Source organism: Neophocaena asiaeorientalis, unplaced genomic scaffold (genome assembly GCF_003031525.2).
Source record: "Neophocaena asiaeorientalis asiaeorientalis breed wild unplaced genomic scaffold, Neophocaena_asiaeorientalis_V1.1 scaffold504, whole genome shotgun sequence".
Taxonomy (NCBI): domain Eukaryota; kingdom Metazoa; phylum Chordata; class Mammalia; order Artiodactyla; family Phocoenidae; genus Neophocaena; species Neophocaena asiaeorientalis.
Window position 1 is genome coordinate 7,363,446 of NW_020174438.1, and position 19,670 is coordinate 7,383,115.

General features: G+C 40.7%; 2 protein-coding genes across 2 annotated transcripts in view; one reads left to right on the forward strand and one right to left on the reverse strand.

Annotated features, from left to right (window-relative positions):
- ZNF215 (zinc finger protein 215) overlaps window positions 1-13,644 on the reverse strand; it is a 145,381-nt gene extending 131,737 nt beyond the window's left edge. The window contains exon 1 of the mRNA XM_024757102.1: window positions 13,513-13,644. The gene's annotated coding sequence lies outside the window, so the exon portion shown is untranslated. The remainder of the gene's footprint in view (window positions 1-13,512) is intronic.
- Window positions 13,645-13,824: 180 nt separating this feature from the next.
- Window positions 13,825-15,367, forward strand: MRPL17 (mitochondrial ribosomal protein L17). Its single transcript, XM_024756946.1, has 3 exons — window positions 13,825-14,044; window positions 14,361-14,429; window positions 14,793-15,367. Exons 1-3 carry the CDS (start codon window positions 13,871-13,873, stop codon window positions 15,066-15,068), a joined length of 519 nt encoding a protein of 172 aa, XP_024612714.1. The 5' UTR covers window positions 13,825-13,870; the 3' UTR covers window positions 15,069-15,367.
- Window positions 15,368-19,670: the final 4,303 nt, after the last annotated feature.

The window sequence follows — 19,670 nt, forward strand, 5'->3', positions numbered from 1 at the left end:
TCAACGCTGAAAAAACTTCTAATTGTTTACAGTCTGAAAATATAGTTTCCCTCAGGACAGGCCTTATTAAGAAAAACAAAATGCTCTGAAATATTTCAAAATGGTTACTTTCCCCCTCCCTCTGCACAAGCGGATTTTTCTCCAGCATTCACTGTGAGAACCTGGTCAACCTCCTGGAGATAAAATAAAGGTATGGAGAGCCTCTATTACAGGATCCTCTTGGAGTTTCTGACACTCAGACTTGTCCACAGAGCCCCGAGCAATTTGTCAATTACAGTTTAGGTTTTCCTACCTCATGGAGGTTTCTCCTCCTAAGTTTCACCTCCAGTAAGTCATGATTCTCTACATTTGCCTATCTGTCTCTACAATTTGGGGGGCAGCGGTTTTTGCCTTGTGACTTCATTTATCTGTCATATCTAAGAAGAGTTGTTGGTTTTTCAGTTTGTACAGCATTTTAGTTGTTGTTAGGATGGAGTGTTGACTTCCAAGCTTCTTACATGCCAGACTGGAAACTGGATGACTTGCTTTTTACTTTGAGGTCATGTTATTAGATGATATTTATGTAAACTGTTACATCTTCTTTGTGAAAAACCTTTATCATTACAACTCAAGAACTTGTGTTACAGGAAGCTTTTCAAGTTAATTTCTACTTCTCTGATATTAATATAACTAGCTTCTCTAGCTTTCTTTTGGTGTCTGAATTTTCCCATCCTTTACTTTCACACATTCTCTATCCTTATGTTTTAGATATGTTAGTTTTGTCAATAGCAACAAAAGTTGGATTTGCTTTATTAATTCATTCCAATAATCTTTGTCTTTTACTGAAACATGCAGTGCACTTATACTTAATATGATTAGTGATATATTTGTGTTTGCAATCTTACTATGTGATTTCTACTTGAACCACAAGGTTTGTGTTATTTTTTCCCGGCTTGCCAACTTTCATATTAATAAAGTATTTAATAAATAATTAGTAGATTATCTTCTTAGACCTGTTTATATTTACAAAAAATTTAATGTAAAGTACAGAGTTGCATATATTCCCACCCCGTACATTTTATTAACATCTTTCTTTAGTGTTGTACATTTGTTACAAATGATGAAATAATACTGATACTCCATTATTAACTAAAGGCTCACTCTTGTTTTGTACAGTCTATGGGTTTTGACAAATGTATAACGATATGATAAAACATTACACATTATTAAAAAAAAGTTTCGCTAACCCTGAAAATGCTGTCTCCATCTATTCTCCCCTGCCTCTCTCCAACCCTTGACAGCCACTGATCTTTTTACAGTCTCCATAATTTTGGCTTGCACAATGTCATATACTTGGTTTATTTATTTTATACATAGTAATTTGTACCTCTTAATTCCTTACCCCTATCTTGCCCCTCCACCTATTGGTAACCACTAGTTTATTCTCTACATCTATGAGTATGTTTCTTTTTCTTATATAAATCAGTTTGTTTTATTTTTTGGATTTCAGGTGTAAGTGATAACATACAGCATTTGATTTTCTCTGTCTGACTTATTTCACTAAACATGTTACCCTCCAGGTCCATCTATGTTGTTGCAAATAGCAAATCTGATTATTTTTTACGGCTGAGTAGTATTCCATCGTGTGTGTGAGTGTGTGTGTGTGTGTATGTATACGTGAAACATCTTTTCCATTCATCTGTTGATGGACACTTAGGTTGCTTCAATATCTTGGCAACTGTAAATAATGCTACTACGAACACCAGGGTGCATGTATTTTTTAAAAAGTGTTTTCATTGTCTTCATCTATATACTGAGTGGAATTGCTAAATAACGGTAATTCTGTTTTTAGTATTTTGAGAAATCTCCATACTGTTTTCCACAGTGGCTTCACCAAGTTACATTCCCACCAACTGTGTACACGGGATCCCTTTTCTCCACATCCTTGCCAACATTTGTTATTTGTGTTCCTTTCAATGACAGCCAATCTGACAGGTGTGAAGTTTTGATTTGCATTTCCCTGATGATTAACATGCTGAGCATCTTTTCATGTGCTGGTTGGCCATCTTTATGCCTTCTATGAAAAAATGTCTATTCAGGTCTTCTGCCTATTTTTTCATCCGTTCTTCTGGTTTTTCTGATGTTGAGTTTGTATGAATTGCTTACATATTTTGAATATGAACCCCTTATTGGTCATATCATTTGCAAATATTTTCTCTCATTCAATAGGTTGTCTTTCATTTTGTTGATGACTTTCTTTGCTGTGCAAAAGTTTTTGAGTTTAATTAGGTTCCATTGGTTTATTTTTGCTTTGTTTTCCTTAGCCTTAGGAAATATTGCTACAATTTATGTCAAAGACTGTTCCTCCTATGTTTTCCTCTAGGAATTTTATGGTTTCCGGTCTTGCATTTAGGTCTTTAATCCTTTTGCGCTTATTATATATATGGTGTGAGAAAAATCTCTAATTTCATTCTTTTACAAGTAGCTCTCCAGTTTTCCCAGAACCACTTACTGAAGAGACTGTCTTTTCTGCATTGTACATTCTTGCCTCCTTTGTCATAGATTACTTGACCAAAAGTGTGTGGGTTTATTTCTGAGCTCTCTATTCTATTCCACCAATCTATGTGTGTGCTTTAGTGCCAGTACTATACTGTTTTGATTACTGTAGCTTTGTAGTATAGTCTGAAGTCAGGGACTCTGATACCTCCAGCTCTCTTCTTTTTGCCCAAGACTGTTTTAGCTATTCAGGGTCTTTTTTTGTAAATATAAGGTATAAACATGTGTTGATTTGATACATTTACATACCATAACATGATTACCACTGAAGAGTTAACTAAAGCATCTGTCATGTCACATCATCACCATTTCATTATTGTGGTCAAAACAATTTCGATCTAGAATCTGAGCAACTTTGAAGTTTATAATACAGTATTGCTGTTTACAATATGCTAAGCATTAGATATTCAGGGTTTATTTATCTAATGATTGCAGGTTTGAACCCTTAAACAACGTCTCCGCAATTGCCACAGTCACCAGCCCCTGGTAACCACCATTCTACTCTAAATTTTTACATGTTTGGCTTTCTTAGAATCTACCTACAAATGATAGCCTACAATATTTGTCTTTCTCTGTCTGATTTATCTCACTTAGGATAATGCCCTCAAGGTCCATCCATGTTGTCACAAATGGAAAGATTTCATTCTTTCTCATGGAAATAGACAGATAGATGGATAGGGACAGATAGATAGATAGATACCTTTATCATCCATTCAGCAGTTGACTGACACTTAGGCTATTTCAACATCTTGGCTACTATGAATAATGCTGTCATAAACATGGGAGTGCATATATCACTTCAAGATCTTGCTTTCACTTGTTAGATATATACCCAGAAGTGGAGTTACTAGATAATATGGTAGTTCTTTTATCCATTTTTGAGGAACCTCCATACTCTTTCCCATGGTGGCTGAACCAATTTACATTCCTATCAACACTGGGATTCCCTTTTCTCCACATCCTCACAAACACGTGTTATCTCTGAAGGTTCCTTAAAAAACTACAAATAGAACTACCATATGATCCAGCAATCCCACTACTGGGCATATACCCTGAGAAAACCATAATTCAAAAAGAGTCATGTACCAAAATGTTCATTGCAGCTCTATTTACAATAGCCGGGAGATGGAAACAACCTAAGTGTCCATCATCGGATGAATGGATAAAGAAGATGTGGCACATATATACAATGGAATATTACTCAGCCATAAAAAGAAACGAAATTGAGTTATTAGTAATCAGGTGAATAGACCTAGAGTCTGTCATAAGTAAACCTTAATCATAAAATATATATATATATCTTGTCTTCTTGATGAAAGCCATTCTACTGAGAGTGAGGTAATAGCTCATTGTGGTCTTGATTTGCGTTTCTCTGATGACCATTAGTGTTGAGCATCATTTCATATATCTGTTGGCCATGTGACTGTCTTCTTTGGAAAAAATGTCTATTTAGCTTCTCTGCTCATTTTTTCAACTGAAATTTTTAGGGGTTTGTTATTCAGTTGTACGAGTTTTTACATATTTTTATTAGCAGGTCCTTATTCAATATTTGAATGGCAAATATTTTCTCCCTTTCTGAAGGTTACCTTGCATTTTTTTATTATTTCTTTTACTGTGTAAAACATTTTAGTTTGATATAGTCATACATGTTGATTTCAGCTTTTGTTGCTTAAGTTTTGATGTCATATCCAAAAAAATCATTGCAAAGAACAATGTCAAGGAGATTCTTTACTATGTTTACTTTTTTTAGTTTTACGTTATCAGGTCTTCTCTTTAAGTCTTTAATCCATTTTGAGTTAATTTTTGTGAGTGGTGTAAGATAAGGGCCTAATTTCTTTATCCAGTTTTTCCAGCATCATTTGTTGGAGAGACAATCCATTCCCCACTGAGTATTCATGGCTCCCTTGTCAAATATAAATTGACCACAAATACAGAGTATTCTTCCTGGGCTCTCTGCTCTGTTTCATTAGTCTATGTGTCTATTTATATGCCAGTACTATACTGTTTTAATTATTATAGGTTTATAACATAGTTGGAAGTAAGGAATTGTGATACCTCTGGCTTTGTTATTCTTTATCAAGATTGTTTTGGGTATTGGGGATCTTTTGTGATTCTGTACATATTTTAGGATTGTTTTTGACTATTTCAGTGAAAAAATGCCATTAGAATTATAATAAGGATTATGTTGAATCTATAGATGGCTTTGTGAGGTATATACATTTTAACAGTGTTAATACTTCCAATTCATGAACATGAGATATCTTTCCATTTATCTGTGTCTTTCGATTTATTTCATCATTGTCTTTCTGAGTTTTCTGTAGCTTACTGAGTTTTCTTAAAACAGCTACTTTGCAGGGCGTGAGCCACTGCTATCAGCGTGGACACCAGAGATGGGCATGAAATGCTAAGGCTGCTGCTGCAGCTACCAAGAACCCTGTGTGCAAGCACAGGTCACTATCCACACCTCCCCTCCCGGGAGCCTGTGCAGCCCGCCACTGCCAGGGTCCCGGGATCCAGGGACAACTTCCCCGGGAAAACACACAGCGCACCTCAGGCTGTTGCAACGTCACTCCAGCCTCTACTGCTGCAGGACCGCCCTGCATTCCATATCCCTCCCTCTCTCAGGCCTGAGTGAGCCAGAGCCCCATAATCAGCTGCTACTTTAACCCGGTCCTGTCTGAGCAAAGAACAGATGCCCTCAGGTGACCTACATGCAGAGGCAGGGCCAGATCCAAAGCTGAACCCCAGGAGCTGTGTGAACAACAAAGAGAAAGGTAAATCTCCCCCAGCAGCCTCAGAAGCAGTGGATCAAATTTCCACAATCAACATCTGTGGAATTCCTGAATACACAACGAATCATCCCAAATTGAGGCAGTGGACTTCGGGAGCAATGATATATATTTTTTTTTCCTTTTTCGCTTTTTGTGTGTATGTGTATGATTCTTTGTGTGATTTTGTCTGTATAGCTTTGCTTTTACCATTTGTCCTAGGGTTCTGCCTTTCTGTTCTTGGGTTTTTATTTGTTTGTTTGTTTGTTTCTTAGTATAGTTTTTAGCGCTTGTTTTTTGGTTCAGTTGCTCTCTTTCTTTCTTTCCTATTTTTTTCTTTATTACTTTAAATTTTTTTTTAATAATTTTTTCAGTTTTTATTTTAATAACTTTCTTTTCTTTTCCTTCTTTCTCTCTTTTATTCTTTTTTTCTCCCCTTTCTTCTGAGCCGTGTGGCTCACAGGGTCTTGGTGCTCCGGCCATGTGTCAGGCCAGTGCCTCTGAAGTGGGAGAGCCGAGTTCAGGACATTGGTCCACCAGAGACCTCCCGGCTCCACATAATATCAAATGGCAAAAGCTCTCCCAGGGATCTCCATCTCAATTCTAAGACCCAGCTCCACTCAACGACCAGCAAGCTAGAGCGCTGCACACCCTATGCCAAAGAACTAGCAAGACATGAACACAACCCCACCCATTAGCAGAGAGGCTGCCGAAAATCATAATAAGGTCACACACAGCCCAAAACACACCACCAGACATGGACCTGCCCACCAGAAAGACAAGATCCAGCCTCATCCACCAGAACACAGGCACTAGTCCCCTCCACCAGGAAGCCTACACAACCCACTGGACCAACCTTAGCCACTGGGGGCAGACACCAAAAACAACAGGAAATATGAACCTGCAGCCTGTGAAAAGGAGACTCCGAACACAGTAAGTTAAGCAAAATGAGAAGACAGAGAAACACACAGCAGGTGAAGGAGCAAGGTAAAAACCCACCAGACCAAACAAATGAAGAGGAAATAGGCAGTCTACCTGAAAAAGAATTCAGAGTAAGTACAGTAAAGATGATCCAAAATCTTGGAAATAGAATGGAGAAAATACAAGAAACGTTTAACAAGGACCTAGAAGAACTAATGAGCAAACAAACGATGAACAACACAATAAATGAAATTAAAAATTCTCTAGAAGGCATCAATAGCAGAATAACTGAGGTAGAAGAACGGATAAGTGACCTGGAAGACAAAACAGTGGAAATAACTCCACAGAACAGAATAAAGAAAAAAGAATGAAAAGAACTGAGGACAGTCTCAGAGACCTCTGGGACAACATTAAACACACCAACATTCGAATTATAGGGGTCCTAGTAGAAGAAGAGAAAAAGAAAGGGACTGAGAAAATATTTGAAGAGATTATAGTTGAAAACTTCCCTAATATGGGAAAGGAAATAGTTAATCAAGCCCAGGAAGCACAGAGAGTCCCATACAGGATAAATAAAACAAACGATGAACAACACAATAAATGAAATTAAAAATTCTCTAGAAGGCATCAATAGCAGAATAACTGAGGTAGAAGAACGGATAAGTGACCTGGAAGACAAAACAGTGGAAATAACTCCACAGAACAGAATAAAGAAAAAAGAATGAAAAGAACTGAGGACAGTCTCAGAGACCTCTGGGACAACATTAAACACACCAACATTCGAATTATAGGGGTCCTAGTAGAAGAAGAGAAAAAGAAAGGGACTGAGAAAATATTTGAAGAGATTATAGTTGAAAACTTCGCTAATATGGGAAAGGAAATAGTTAATCAAGCCCAGGAAGCACGGAGAGTACCATACAGGATAAAACCAAGGAGAAACACACCAAAACACATATTAAACAGACTATCAAAAATTAAATACAAAGAAAAAATATTAAAAGCAGCAGGGAAAAACAACAAATAATATACAAGGGAATCCCCATAAGGTTCTGCAAGCCAGAAGGGACTGGCAGGACATATTTAAAGTGATGAAAGGGAAAAACATACAACCAAGATTACTCTACCCAGCAAGGATCTCACTCAGATTCGATGGAGAAATTAAAACCTTTACAGACAAGCAAAAGCAAAGAGAATTCAGCACCACAATACCAGCTTTACAACAACTACAGGCCAATATTACTGATGAACATAGATGCAAAAATCCTCAACAAAATACTAGCAAACAGAATCCAACAGCACATTAAAAGAGTCATAGACCATGATCAAGTGGGGTTTATCCCAGGAACGCAAGGATTCTTCAATATACACAAACCAATATATGTGATACACCATATTAACAAACTGAAGGATAAAAACCATATGATCTCAATAGATGCAGAAGCAGCTTTCAACAAAATTCAACACCCATTTATGATAAAAACCCTCCAGAAAGTAGGCATAGTGGGAACTTGCCTCAATATAATAAAGGCCATATATGACAAGCCCACAGCCAACATCGTTCTCAATGGTGAAAAATTGAAATCATTTCCACTAAGATCAGGAATAAGACAAGGATGCCCACTCTCACCAATATCATTCAACATACTTTTGGAAGTTTTAGCCACAACAATCAGAGAAGAAAAAGAAATAAAAGGAATCCAAATAGGAAAAGAAGTAAAGCTGTCACTGTTTGCAGATGATATGATATTATACATAGAGAATCCTAAAGACGCTACCAGAAAACTACTAGAGCTAACCAATGAATTTGGTAAAGTAGCAGTATACACAATTAATACATAGAAATCTCTTGCATTCTTATACACTAATGATAAAAAATCTGAAAGAGAAATTAAGGAAACACTCCCATTTACCACTGCAACAAAAAGAATAAAATACCGAGGAATAAACCTACCTAAGGAGACAAAAGACCCTTATGCAGAAAACTATAAGACACTGTTGAAAGAAATTAAAGATGATACAAACAGATGGAGAGATATACCATGTTCTTAGATTGGAAGAATCAACATTGTGAAAACGATTATACTACCCAAAGCAATCTACAGATTCAATGCAATCCCTATCACACTACCAATGGCATTTTTCACAGAACTAGAACAAAAAATTGCACAATTTGTGGAAACACAAAAGGCCCCAAATAGCCAAAGCAATCTTGAGAAAGAAAAATGGACCTGGAAGAATCAGGCTCCCAGACTTCAGACTGTAATACAAAGCTACACTTATCAAGACAGTATGGTATTGGCACAAAAACAAAAATATAGATCAATGGAACAGGATAGAAAGCCCAGAGATAAACCCATGCACATATGGTCACCTTAGTTTTGATAAAGGAGGCAAGAATATACAATAGAGAAAAGACAGCCTCTTCAATAAGTGGTGCTGGGAAAACTGGACGGCTACATATAAAAGAATGAAATTAGAACACTCCCTAACACCATACACAAAAATAAATGCAAAATGGATTAAAGACCTAAATGTAAGGCCAGACACTATAAAACTCTTAGAGGAAAACAGGCAGAACACTCTATGACATAAATCACAGCAAGATCCTTTTTGACCCACCTCCTAGAGAAATGGAAATAAAAACAAAAATAAACAAATGGCATCTAATGAAACTTCAAAGCTTTTGCACAGCAAAGGAAAACATAAACAAGATGAAAAGACAACCCTCAGAATGGGAGAAAATAATTACAAATGAAGCAACTGACAAAAGATTAATCTCCAAAATATACAAGCAGCTCAATATCAAAAAAACAAACAACCCAATCCAAAAATGCGCAGAAGACCTATATAGACATTTCTCCAAAGAAGATATACAGGTTGCCAACAAACACATGATAAGATGCTCAACATCACTAATCATTAGAGAAATGCAAATCAAAACTACAATGAGGTATCACCTCACACCAGTCAGAGTAGCCATCATCAAAAAATCTACAAACAATAAATCCTGGAGAGGGTGTGGGGAAAAGGGAACCCTCTTGAACTGTTGGTGGGAATGTAAAGTGATACAGCCACTATGGAGAACAGTATGGAGGTTACTTAAAAAGTAAAAATAGAACTACCATATGACCCAGCAATCCCACTACTGGGCGTATACCCTGAGAAAACCATAATTCAAAAAGTATTATGTACCAAAATGTTCACTACAGCACTATTTACAATAGCCAGGACATGGAAGCAACCTAAATGTTCATCGACAGATGAATGGATAAAGAAGACGTGGGACATATATACAATGGAATATTACTCAGCCATAAAAAGAAACAAAATTGAGTTATTTGTAGTGAGGTGGATGGACCTAGAGTCTGTCATACAGAGTGAAGTCAGAAAGAGAAAAACAAATACTTGTATGCTAACACATATATACGGAATCTAAAAAAAAAAAATGGTTCTCATGAACATAGTTGCAGGGCAGGAATAAACAGGTAGACATAGAAAATGGACTTGAGGACATGGGGTGGGAGGGTGAAGCTAGGGCAAAGTGAGAGTAGCATGGACATATATACACTACCGAATGTAAAACAGTCCATTGGTGGGAAGCAGCAGCATAGCACAGGGGGATCGGTTCGGTGCTTTGCAATGACCTAGAGGGGTGGGATAGGGAGGATGGGAGGGAGGCTCAAGAGGGAGGAGATATGGGGACATGTGTATGCATGTGGCTGATTCGCTCTGTTGTGCAAGAGAAACTAACATAGTACTGTGAAGCAACTGTACTCCAATAAAGATCTTTTCAAAAATATAAATAAATAAATAAAATAAACCTAATTTTAAAAAAAAGTTGGCTTGGGGTCCAATCGACAATTGCTTTTCACTATCATCATTAAATCCCTGATTGAGCACTTGCTGAGCTCCCTGTACAGGCTCCCAGGACATTGCTTCATGAAGCCATCAGTAGAAGAGGATGCAGTTATTTCAGAGTAAAGGAGAAAGCTTGTTTTTCTATTTACAATAGTTCTGACACCAAAGCAATTATCCTAGTCCCAAAATCTCTCAAAGCCAGCGGGCACCAAGGGTTGGGAGGTAGATGCAGCCTGGCCCAATGCAAGCATAAGGAGGTGAATTTTCTGTAAAGAATTTTAAAATCGTAATAAAACTAACTAAAAGTCAATCTTATTTTTATCACATTGCATGACTATGCTAAACAGTGTTAGTGATATAATAACCCTTAAAGAAAAATCTTTTGTTGGTCTAAGTTCTAAACAATTGATATGGTTACTGTTGCGTTAAAATAAAATACATGTAAGCTTCAAACTATCACTTTTTGAAACTAATCCACTGAAACATTTTATTCCACACACAAGTTAATTTGGAAAACTATCAGTTACACAGTCAGATTCGGCCACATGTATTATTTTTCATAGTATTGATAAATTCATAACAATTTGTGATCTTTCAAGCTCACTTGAGGCACATTTTGTACCTCCAACCCTTGTGGTAGAATATAGCCCTGCTTCTAAAACTATAAATTTAAAATAAACAATCCTCGTTGTATGAGATTTTTCTTTCCTGAGTTGTTTTTGTTTTAAGGTGAAGTTTCAGATGAGATCAACCAGACACAAAAGTATCTACAAACAGCCAGAATATGCCTTGAACAACATACAGTAAGACACCAAGGTTTAAAATGGCTTCTTGAACATCAATCCTCAAAAATTGTAGAGAAAGCCATTAACTATGCACCAACAAAATGTAAAGAAATTGACATAGACAAAAAGTTTGAATACTGCCAGGAGAACAAACAAGAGATGATGATCTTGAAGCAGGAGACAGATGGGACCCCAGGGGCAAACGGTCAAAGTTCATTCCCTGTGGACCAGTACTCCAAGAGGGAAATAACAAGACAATTGAGAGAGGAGGCTGGGCCCTGCCCAGATAGAAGGTAAGAGACCACATATTTCTCATTCTCTGTGTCAGGAGACCTCCCCAACTACACATGCGCAGAAAGGTTCCTTGGAGGCCAAAAGGGGAGTGATGCTAACGGATGCCAACTGATGCTCACTACCCATAGGCCTCTTCGGTAGAATCCATCTTGGCTAAGAGATGCGTGTGCATACATGGGAAGATCCCGAGATACACCCAATATGGACTCTGAACCAGACAAACCAAAATGATTGGCCAAAGGAAACACAGAAGAAATGCCCCATATAAGTGATTTAAACTGCCACAAGGGCGCAACCCTGTCTCTGAGCCCACCCATGTGTCTATCCACACGTACTGTACTTCTTTTTTTCCTAATTAATACTTTACTTGTTTCACCACTTTCCATCTTTGTGGGAATTCTTTTTCTGCAAAGCCATAGGGCCAGGGCCTTGTTACTGACCATTGGTCTAGTGGCTAGGATTCGGCGCTCTCACCACCGCGACCCGACCTCAATCACTGGCCAGTAACCGAAACCCTGCTTCAAGCTGCTGCAGGCTGAGGCCACCCTAGATCAGCCGCACATAACCAAAAAAATAAATATGGACAATGTTTGATGCTGTACATTTTGACCAAGTGGACATTTCTTTTTTAAAGCAATAGGTCAAATAACACCAGTGTCAATGTTCATTTTCTCTGACTTTTGCAAAGAAGAAAATCTTCCCAAGTGTTTACCAGTTGAAATTCATGATGAATTTTCTGATGACGATGTTACAGTGAAATGTGGAGATAACTGAAAGCTGCAAGAATCGATCCCAAAGAAACAAGACACAGACAGTATTGTAATTTCTGGAATTTATTGTGCAGTGTGGTTTGTATAAATTTCTGCCAACAAATCCATATGTTTAAGACTTTTCCTATTTGCATGTATGTTGCTTCAGACAAAAGAAACTTTTTAAAATTAGCAAGAGGTGTTCTCTGGTCACCTGAGAGGAAGACAGAATGACAAATCTAAATATGCTTTCTAACAAACATGAATATGTGTCTAGGGCTTCTGTAACAAAGTGTCACAAACAGAGCAGAAATTTACTGTCTTGTAGTTCTGAAGGCTAGAAGTCCAAAATCAACCTGTCAGTTTGGCCATGCATTCTCTGAAGGACCTAGGGAAGAATCTGTTCCATATCTTGCTCTTAGCTTCTGATGTTTGCCAGAAACCCTTGGCTTGCAACTAGGCAACTCTGATTTCTGCCTTCCGGGTCACATGGCATTCTGTGGGTCTCTGTCTCTCCACAGGTGTTCTTTTTATAAGGCCATCAGTAACTTTGGATTAGGCGCCCACCCTAATCCAGTATGACCTCATCTTAACTAATTACATCTGCAAGGACCCTATTTCCAAATAAAGTCACATCATGAGGTACTGGGTGAGGGAGATGCAGGCTATATGGGGGTGGGGTAGGTCTTAGCATATCTTTTATGTTGGGGGGACATATCTGAATCCATAACTAAGAGCAATTTTGACCAGGTCATTGCAAATCGGCAGACACGAAGACTCAAAACCAGAAACTATAATGTTACTGTTCATTACTTAACACATAAATGCATAGGTATGGTTTCCCCGTTTTAAAATAAAAAACACACTGATGTAATTTAAAAGTATTAGCCCATTATTTTTCCTTGGAGTGCAGTAATTCTCCTTGAACCGGGATGATTATATGTACTTTGTGAACTAAAAATGCCACCTGCCATTATCAGTAAACAAAGGATGTTGCAGCCATCAGCCACTACAGCCACCCCGGACAACACACCCTGAGGAGACTCAGGATGAGAAAACACAGGATACTGGTCCCAAACAGCTGAGGTGCAGATCAAAAGAATGATTTCAGTGAGCCCAGATTCTTGCATCGTCTCGTGCATAGAAAAGCGCTAAATTCCTTAACGAGATATCTGGTTTTCTTTTATGAACAGCAGTCTTTTGATGCTCCAACTACCTGGTCTTTGCTGCAAAAACTCCTATGTATCCTGGAACCCACCCCACCCCGACCCCACTCCTTGCCTCTTCAGAGCAGCCTCTCAGAGTTATCTGAGCTGCTGTGTCCCCGGCTTAAGTCCTCAGTTTTGTCTGACAAATAAAACATAACTCTCAACTTTTATGTTGTGCTTTTTTTCAGTCAACAACTTAAACCAAAGAAAATTTTCACCATCTGCGTTTCTTTCATATCATTGTTATCCCACTCATTTCACCATTACTACTGAAAACAATTTTCTTTTAAAAATGACACGCTCAGGGTGTGGGAGGCGCCGCGCCTCAGGGAGGGCAGGGCAGCCAGCCTGAGGGACCAGGACCCCGCCAGGCACTTTCCCCTCAGGTACTCACTTTTCTAGCCGACACCAGGCGGACCTTGCCAGCGCCCTACCGGCCACAAGACGAATGACGCAGCACCAGTGAAACCCGACAGCCGGGTCACTCCACACCAGGGGGCGCCTGGTTCCCCGGCCGACAGGGAGCGTTCCCAGGGTCCAAACCCCGCCAGGCTCGCTTCCTCTGGAAGAAGTCAACGCCCCTTCCCCGCCCTCCCCCAGTCTGCCAACGAGGCAGGCTCTGATACACATGCGCAAACACGTCCACCACGCACCAATGTATGGCGCATGCGTCCTCTAAGCTCCGCCTCTCCGCCCCCTCTCCCCTGGAGTTTCCAGTTCCGGCCTCACAGGGGCTGTAAGAAGTTGGGAGCATGCGGCTGTCGGTCGCCGCTGCCATCTCTCACGGCCGCGTATTCCGCCGCCTGGGCCTTGGTCCCGAGTCCCGCATCCACCTGCTGCAGAACTTGCTCACGGGACTGGTGCGACACGAACGCATCGAGGCGTCATGGGCACGCGTGGACGAGCTGAGGGGCTACGCGGAGAAGGTGAGGGGCGGGACCCTCTCGTTCCTCTCGCGGGTCTGGCCTGGGGAGGCGGGATCCCGGCTGGAGTTGGGGAAGAATTGGGACCGCCCTGGTAAGCTGTGCCCGAAGGCTGATTCCCCTGATACAGTGAGCGGAACCTACTCCTCCGGCCCCTCTCATTGAAGACTGGTTAGGGCTGCGGAGTTAGAGGTTGCCTGAATTGGCGAGTTGCTTTGCTAGTGTATGAAATGAGGAGATTGCAGTCCGGCATTTAAGGAGTAAGACTGATGGCCTCCTTTCTTGCTCGGGTTGGGTCAGTGATGTTATGTCCTCACAGCTCATCGACTATGGGAAGCTGGGAGACACCAACGAACGAGCCATGCGCATGGCTGACTTCTGGCTCACGGTGAGTGCAACCTGTCTGCCTCCCAAATCTCATCCTTTGCTCCCTAAGTGGGAGGGGGTTGTTAGAGGAAAGGGAACTGGGCAGAATGAAGATAAGGCACACGCTTATGGACAAATGTGAACTAAATTAGAGATCTGTGTCCTAAGTTGAATTCAGTGTGAATCTCAATCTGCACAACTGCCTGTAACTGATCCACTCTGTGTAATTTTGACTCTACCACATCAGAGGGTGAGGGAAGGGGTGTGTGTGTGTGTGTGTGTGTGTGTGTGTGTGTGTGTACCCTACCTTTGGGAGTGCCGAAAGTTAAATATCTCTGCGGTGGTGCCTGACTCTGCTGTCTCCTGGATAACTCTCCCCTTCCAGGAGAAAGACTTGATCCCAAAGCTGTTTCACGTACTGGCCCCTCGGTACCAAGGTCAGAATGGGGGCTACACGAGAATGCTGCAGATCCCAAACCGGAATAAGCAGGATCGGGCCAAGATGGCAGTGATCGAGTATAAAGGGAACTGCCTTCCACCCCTGCCCCTTCCTCACAGAGACAGCAACCTCACACTCCTAAACCAGCTGCTTCAGGGGCTGCGGAAGGATCAGGAAGCAAGCACCCACAGCTCCCACACAGTTCAAACACCAGAGATTTAACTGGAGCCAAAGGGTATGTGGCCCTCATCAGTGCCCATGATCCACAGGCCTTGGGAGCTCTTTTAATCTCTTAAGAAGAACTGGATCTTGAGTTGTAAAATGAACTGTCTGATTGGAGCCCAAAACCTTCTGGGAGCCAGATAACCCTCTCTTTGCACAACAGATAAAATTCAGTGTATGACTATATGTAAACTGATTTTCTTTTCCCCTCCCCTTGGGATTTCTGGAGAATGAGAACTACCCACATGCTTGGTCTGTGTGGGATAGTAAATTCATGGTGTATGTTTCTGGTTCTTAAATCTGGGTTGGGTTGGGTTAGCACAGTTTTGTTTTTTTTAATGCTAGATTATATGGGGTATGTATCCTGTAATTCCAAACTTAGCCCCCAGAGGTGATTGAGTTTTGATATCTAGCATAGAGACTGAGCCCCAGGGATTTCTTAGAGAAGGATTACCTCCTGACGGGTGGGAGGGTGAACATCTAGAAGTGAACTTTCTGTAATAATCTGGTATTCTAGGAACCTTCAAGGTTCCATTCCTCTGTTTCTGGACAAGATCACATATCACCCTTAAGTGTTCACCTCAAGCCCCAAATAGGCCTCAGAGGAGAGGACCTGAGAACTCAGATGTACCACCACCCTGGCCAAGGGAGTGGAAGTGTTCAGCAGAGGATGTTGACTCCAGGATAAGCTCCTTCCTCTTGGGGTGGGAATGGAAGGGTGAAGGAGAGGGTTGAAGTGGGAGGAAGATTAGGAAGTTAAACCTGTGGGAATTTCCTGGAAGTTTTCAATCTGGGCCTCTCCGGGAACTCAGAAAAAGGACATCCGGCTTAGAATGGTCAGGGCATATGAAAAGTAGGAAGTTCCTTTATGTGCACTAGTTACTGTGAAGCCAGATTTGGCCCAGGTGCCCATCCCTCACACTCAGGCTTGACAGGGGTGATAGTCGTGGGAAGACTTGGAGCTATCATCCCTGCATGAACACGTGATAGCAAGGCCTAGCAAATTCCATCTTTCTAGTAAAGTGGAAAAAACAGATTTTTATCTTAGGCCAGACCTACAGAGGGGGTTTGGCCCACCAAACCCATCCATTGTCTGAGATAAAAAGGCTGTGGGTGGAGGGGTCACTGGTCTAGCAGACAGATATTAGCTTCAGTGACAGAGCTATTCTGGTACTATTTCAGTACAGCTGCCCTAGTCTGAGACTCATCTGCTCCCAACAGGGGTCTCATCTCTTTTACTCTACTCCAGTTGGTCTTTCACACTATTGCGAGAAAGCTCTTTCTGACATTATATTTTGAGTGATGTATAGTAGACACTCAAAACATTTATTTATTTATTTATTTTTATTTTTTATTTATTTATTTTTTTTGCGGTACGCGGGCCTCTCACTGTTGTGGCCTCTCCCATTGCAGAGCATAGGCTCCGGAGGCCCAGGCTCAGCGGCCATGGCTCACAGGCCCAGCCGCTCCACGGCATGCGGGATCTTCCCAGACCGGGGCACGAACCTGTGTCCCCTGCATCGGCAGGCGGACTCTCAACCACTGCGCCACCAGGGAAGCCCTCAAAACATTTATTGAATAAACCTACAACTCTGAATGCTACTCTAAAAAAATTTGCCCTCTTTCTGTCTTTTTGGTACGAACATTCACCTCAGCCAGATGTCTTGGAGTCATCCTTGACTCCTAGAGAAAGCTCTTTCCTTAAAATTAAAACCACATCTTTAAGTAACGGTAACAGGTGAGTTATGGCTGGACTCTCACAGCTTTTCCTCCTGGCCCCCAGAAATATAACTTCCTAACTTGCCTTCCTCCCCACTGCAGCCATGGTGATAGGAATTTGCTATCTTAATTCTCTGCTTGATCTCCAGTGGCTCTTCTCTTCCTGTAGGGAGAGTCCAGATTCCTTACCATGTCTCCCCTCGGTGAGTAGGCACCTGCTCGTTGCTCCAACTTCTTCCCTTGCCTCTAATTTTATGCTCCAGAGGCTTGGAAGGCCTTATTTTGACTGTTTCCCTATGCAGGTCTTTCCCTAACACCTTCTGTTCATCTACCACCCAGAAAACCCTCCCCCTTTTACCTACCTGCCTGGTACATAAACTTTTGGCATCTCCTGGGTGACTGCTCTGACCATCTCCACACCTAAGTTCATTACTTTGTGACCCTAGGTGCCACTATGGTATTCCCATAATGCACTGGATTTACCACATTGCATTACAATTCCCTGCAGTGGGTTAATTCCCAAACATCCACCCCAGGTTAGTTTAAGGCAGTCCTGCTACTTCCATCCCCTAGCTATTGATGGATTCAGGGATGGACAGGCCTTAAATAATTTGAGGCAATGAGAATCCAGGCTCTACTCCGCTAGATAAGAGTAAGATTGCTTGTTATTCTGATAAACACAGGGAACTGGCTCTAGGCTGAAGATGACACTTAGAGTGGTAGGTCAGAACAACTAAAAGATACCATATAGTAAGAATCTTTAGTGACTACTCCCATTTGTGCGTGAGTTTTCTGTTAATTTCTACTGAAAGTAATCTGGTAAATTATTTTGTACTGTTGAATCTTTATTGTTTCCCCAAATTTTTTTTACTATGACCCACAGATCAAAAAACACATCAGAACACGAAATGACATGTATATATATAATTGAAACAAGAGCATCACAAAACATTATTTATTTGTACAAATATCGTGTGCATCGATATTGTCTACTCTTCTAGTTTACTTTTTTAAAATGATGGTCCCAATTCACTAAGTTGATTTTACAACTCACTAATGTTTTACAACCTTCTCTGAGAAACACTGATCTAAACCAGCATGACAGTGATTTACCATTACCTTTGCTGGATAAAATCCAGGCTTCTATCATGGCACAAAGGCCATCTATGGCCTGGTCTCAGTCACCTCTCAGGCTCGTCTCCTACCATTACCTGCTACCACCCTTCACAGGAAATTAACTTGTTATTCTCTGAATATATCATACCTTTTTGCATGATGGTGCCTTTACTGTTGTGCTTGCCCTGTTTCAAATTACCTCCTACACGTCGTTCAAATCTCTATTCAAAGTCACTGCTTTGAGGCCTTCTCCAAACTCCACATCATCCTCCAGATGGGGCTAGGTCCATTCCTGGGTGCAGTAATAGCCCTTGGGTCATATGTCTGTCAAAGCATTCATTACACTCTACTACAGTAGCCTGTCTGCTTGACTGACGCCTTCACTCAACTGAGCTCCCAAAGCCAGGAACTGGGACTCATTCTTCTGGGTAACTCTATACCTACCACTGGACCTGATTCAATATATGTTTATTAAATGAGGAGGAGTAAGCTACATGTTGTCTATGACATAGTCAGCTCCCTGGCTTAGCTGTATAAAACCATAAGCATGGTACTGTGTGCAGGGACAGTGCTAAGCTACCCTGCTGAGTATACCAAGACTGAAGAAATGGGCTCCTTCCTCTCCAGGGATTTAAGTGTTCATAATGACAGTCATGAATGTAAGCATGTGTCTAATTCGTTTCCCACACATTTCAATTTCCTGAAATATTTCTAACCTACCTACAGACAGAAAATACCTATACATTTTCCAAGACATAGCCAAAAGCTGATCTGATGCCTCTTCTGAGAAGTATTCACTGAATTCTGCAAGCTAAGTTAGGGACTTTTCCAGTGGTCCAGTTTCACACGTACATCATTGTAGCGATGGCACAATTACATTGTTCAGCACCCATAACTAGCTGATTTATTCCTAGAGGGTAGGGGACATACCTAATCAACTCTTGGGCTACCCAGTAGAGAACATGGAACGAAATAGGCATCTATAAATGTCTGTTGTACTAAGTTCTTCAGCCTAGCTCTGCATTTTAGGTTTACTAACTCCTCCCTTCCCCAGTTTCCTCTTACTTCATCTGAAAATGAACTTCCTGCAACACTGATTCCCCATTGTTCACTACTGGGTAACGTCTGTACCCTTAAGGTTTTCCTCTCCGTGCCCTTAAATGTGGGGCCATATTGTAGCTCTCTGACTCAGGAACATGAATTCGGTAGTTAAATTTGAGATACTCTAATAATAAAAATGGTCTGCGTGCTTATATTTTGAGGAAAGGAGTTTCACCTTTTCTGATATTTTGCATTCTGTTCCACAGTATATCTGTTTAATATAAAAGTAATGTTTTTAGTTCCTGCAAGTTAAATATTGTACATTTCACACATACATACACACACAATTCTATCAAAATTGATGCTCTAAGCTCTAAGAAGATGAGACTTGTTTACGCTGTGCCTTCACATATGCCTTGGCACACCACCGTGTAGCCCAGCATGGGAAGCACAGCATTAAAGTTTTACTGCTCTTCACTTCAAGGAGATGAAAATGCAAAAGCTGTACCTAGAGATGTCATTGAAAACTCAATACCATTGTTCTGACTTAATTTCTAACTTCTTTTCCTTAAAATGGTCTCAGAAGCTTTCCTACAGTTATCTTTTCCTTTTATCCCAAAAGGAACAAAAGAAAGGAAAAATAGTTCAGTTTTGTATGTGCTGAGTTTGAGATGCCTGGGAGCATGTGGAGATTAGGAAAGAGTTCTTCGCCGGGAAAAGACATTT

Coding starts and splice junctions, on each gene's coding strand:
- MRPL17 (XM_024756946.1), top strand. CDS start 13,871: ATGCGGCTGTCGGTCGCCGCTGCCATCTCTCACGGCCGCGTATTCCGC. Junction 14,045..14,360: donor TGAGGGGCTACGCGGAGAAG/GTGAGGGGCGGG, acceptor ATGTCCTCACAG/CTCATCGACTATGGGAAGCT. Junction 14,430..14,792: donor TGGCTGACTTCTGGCTCACG/GTGAGTGCAACC, acceptor CTCCCCTTCCAG/GAGAAAGACTTGATCCCAAA.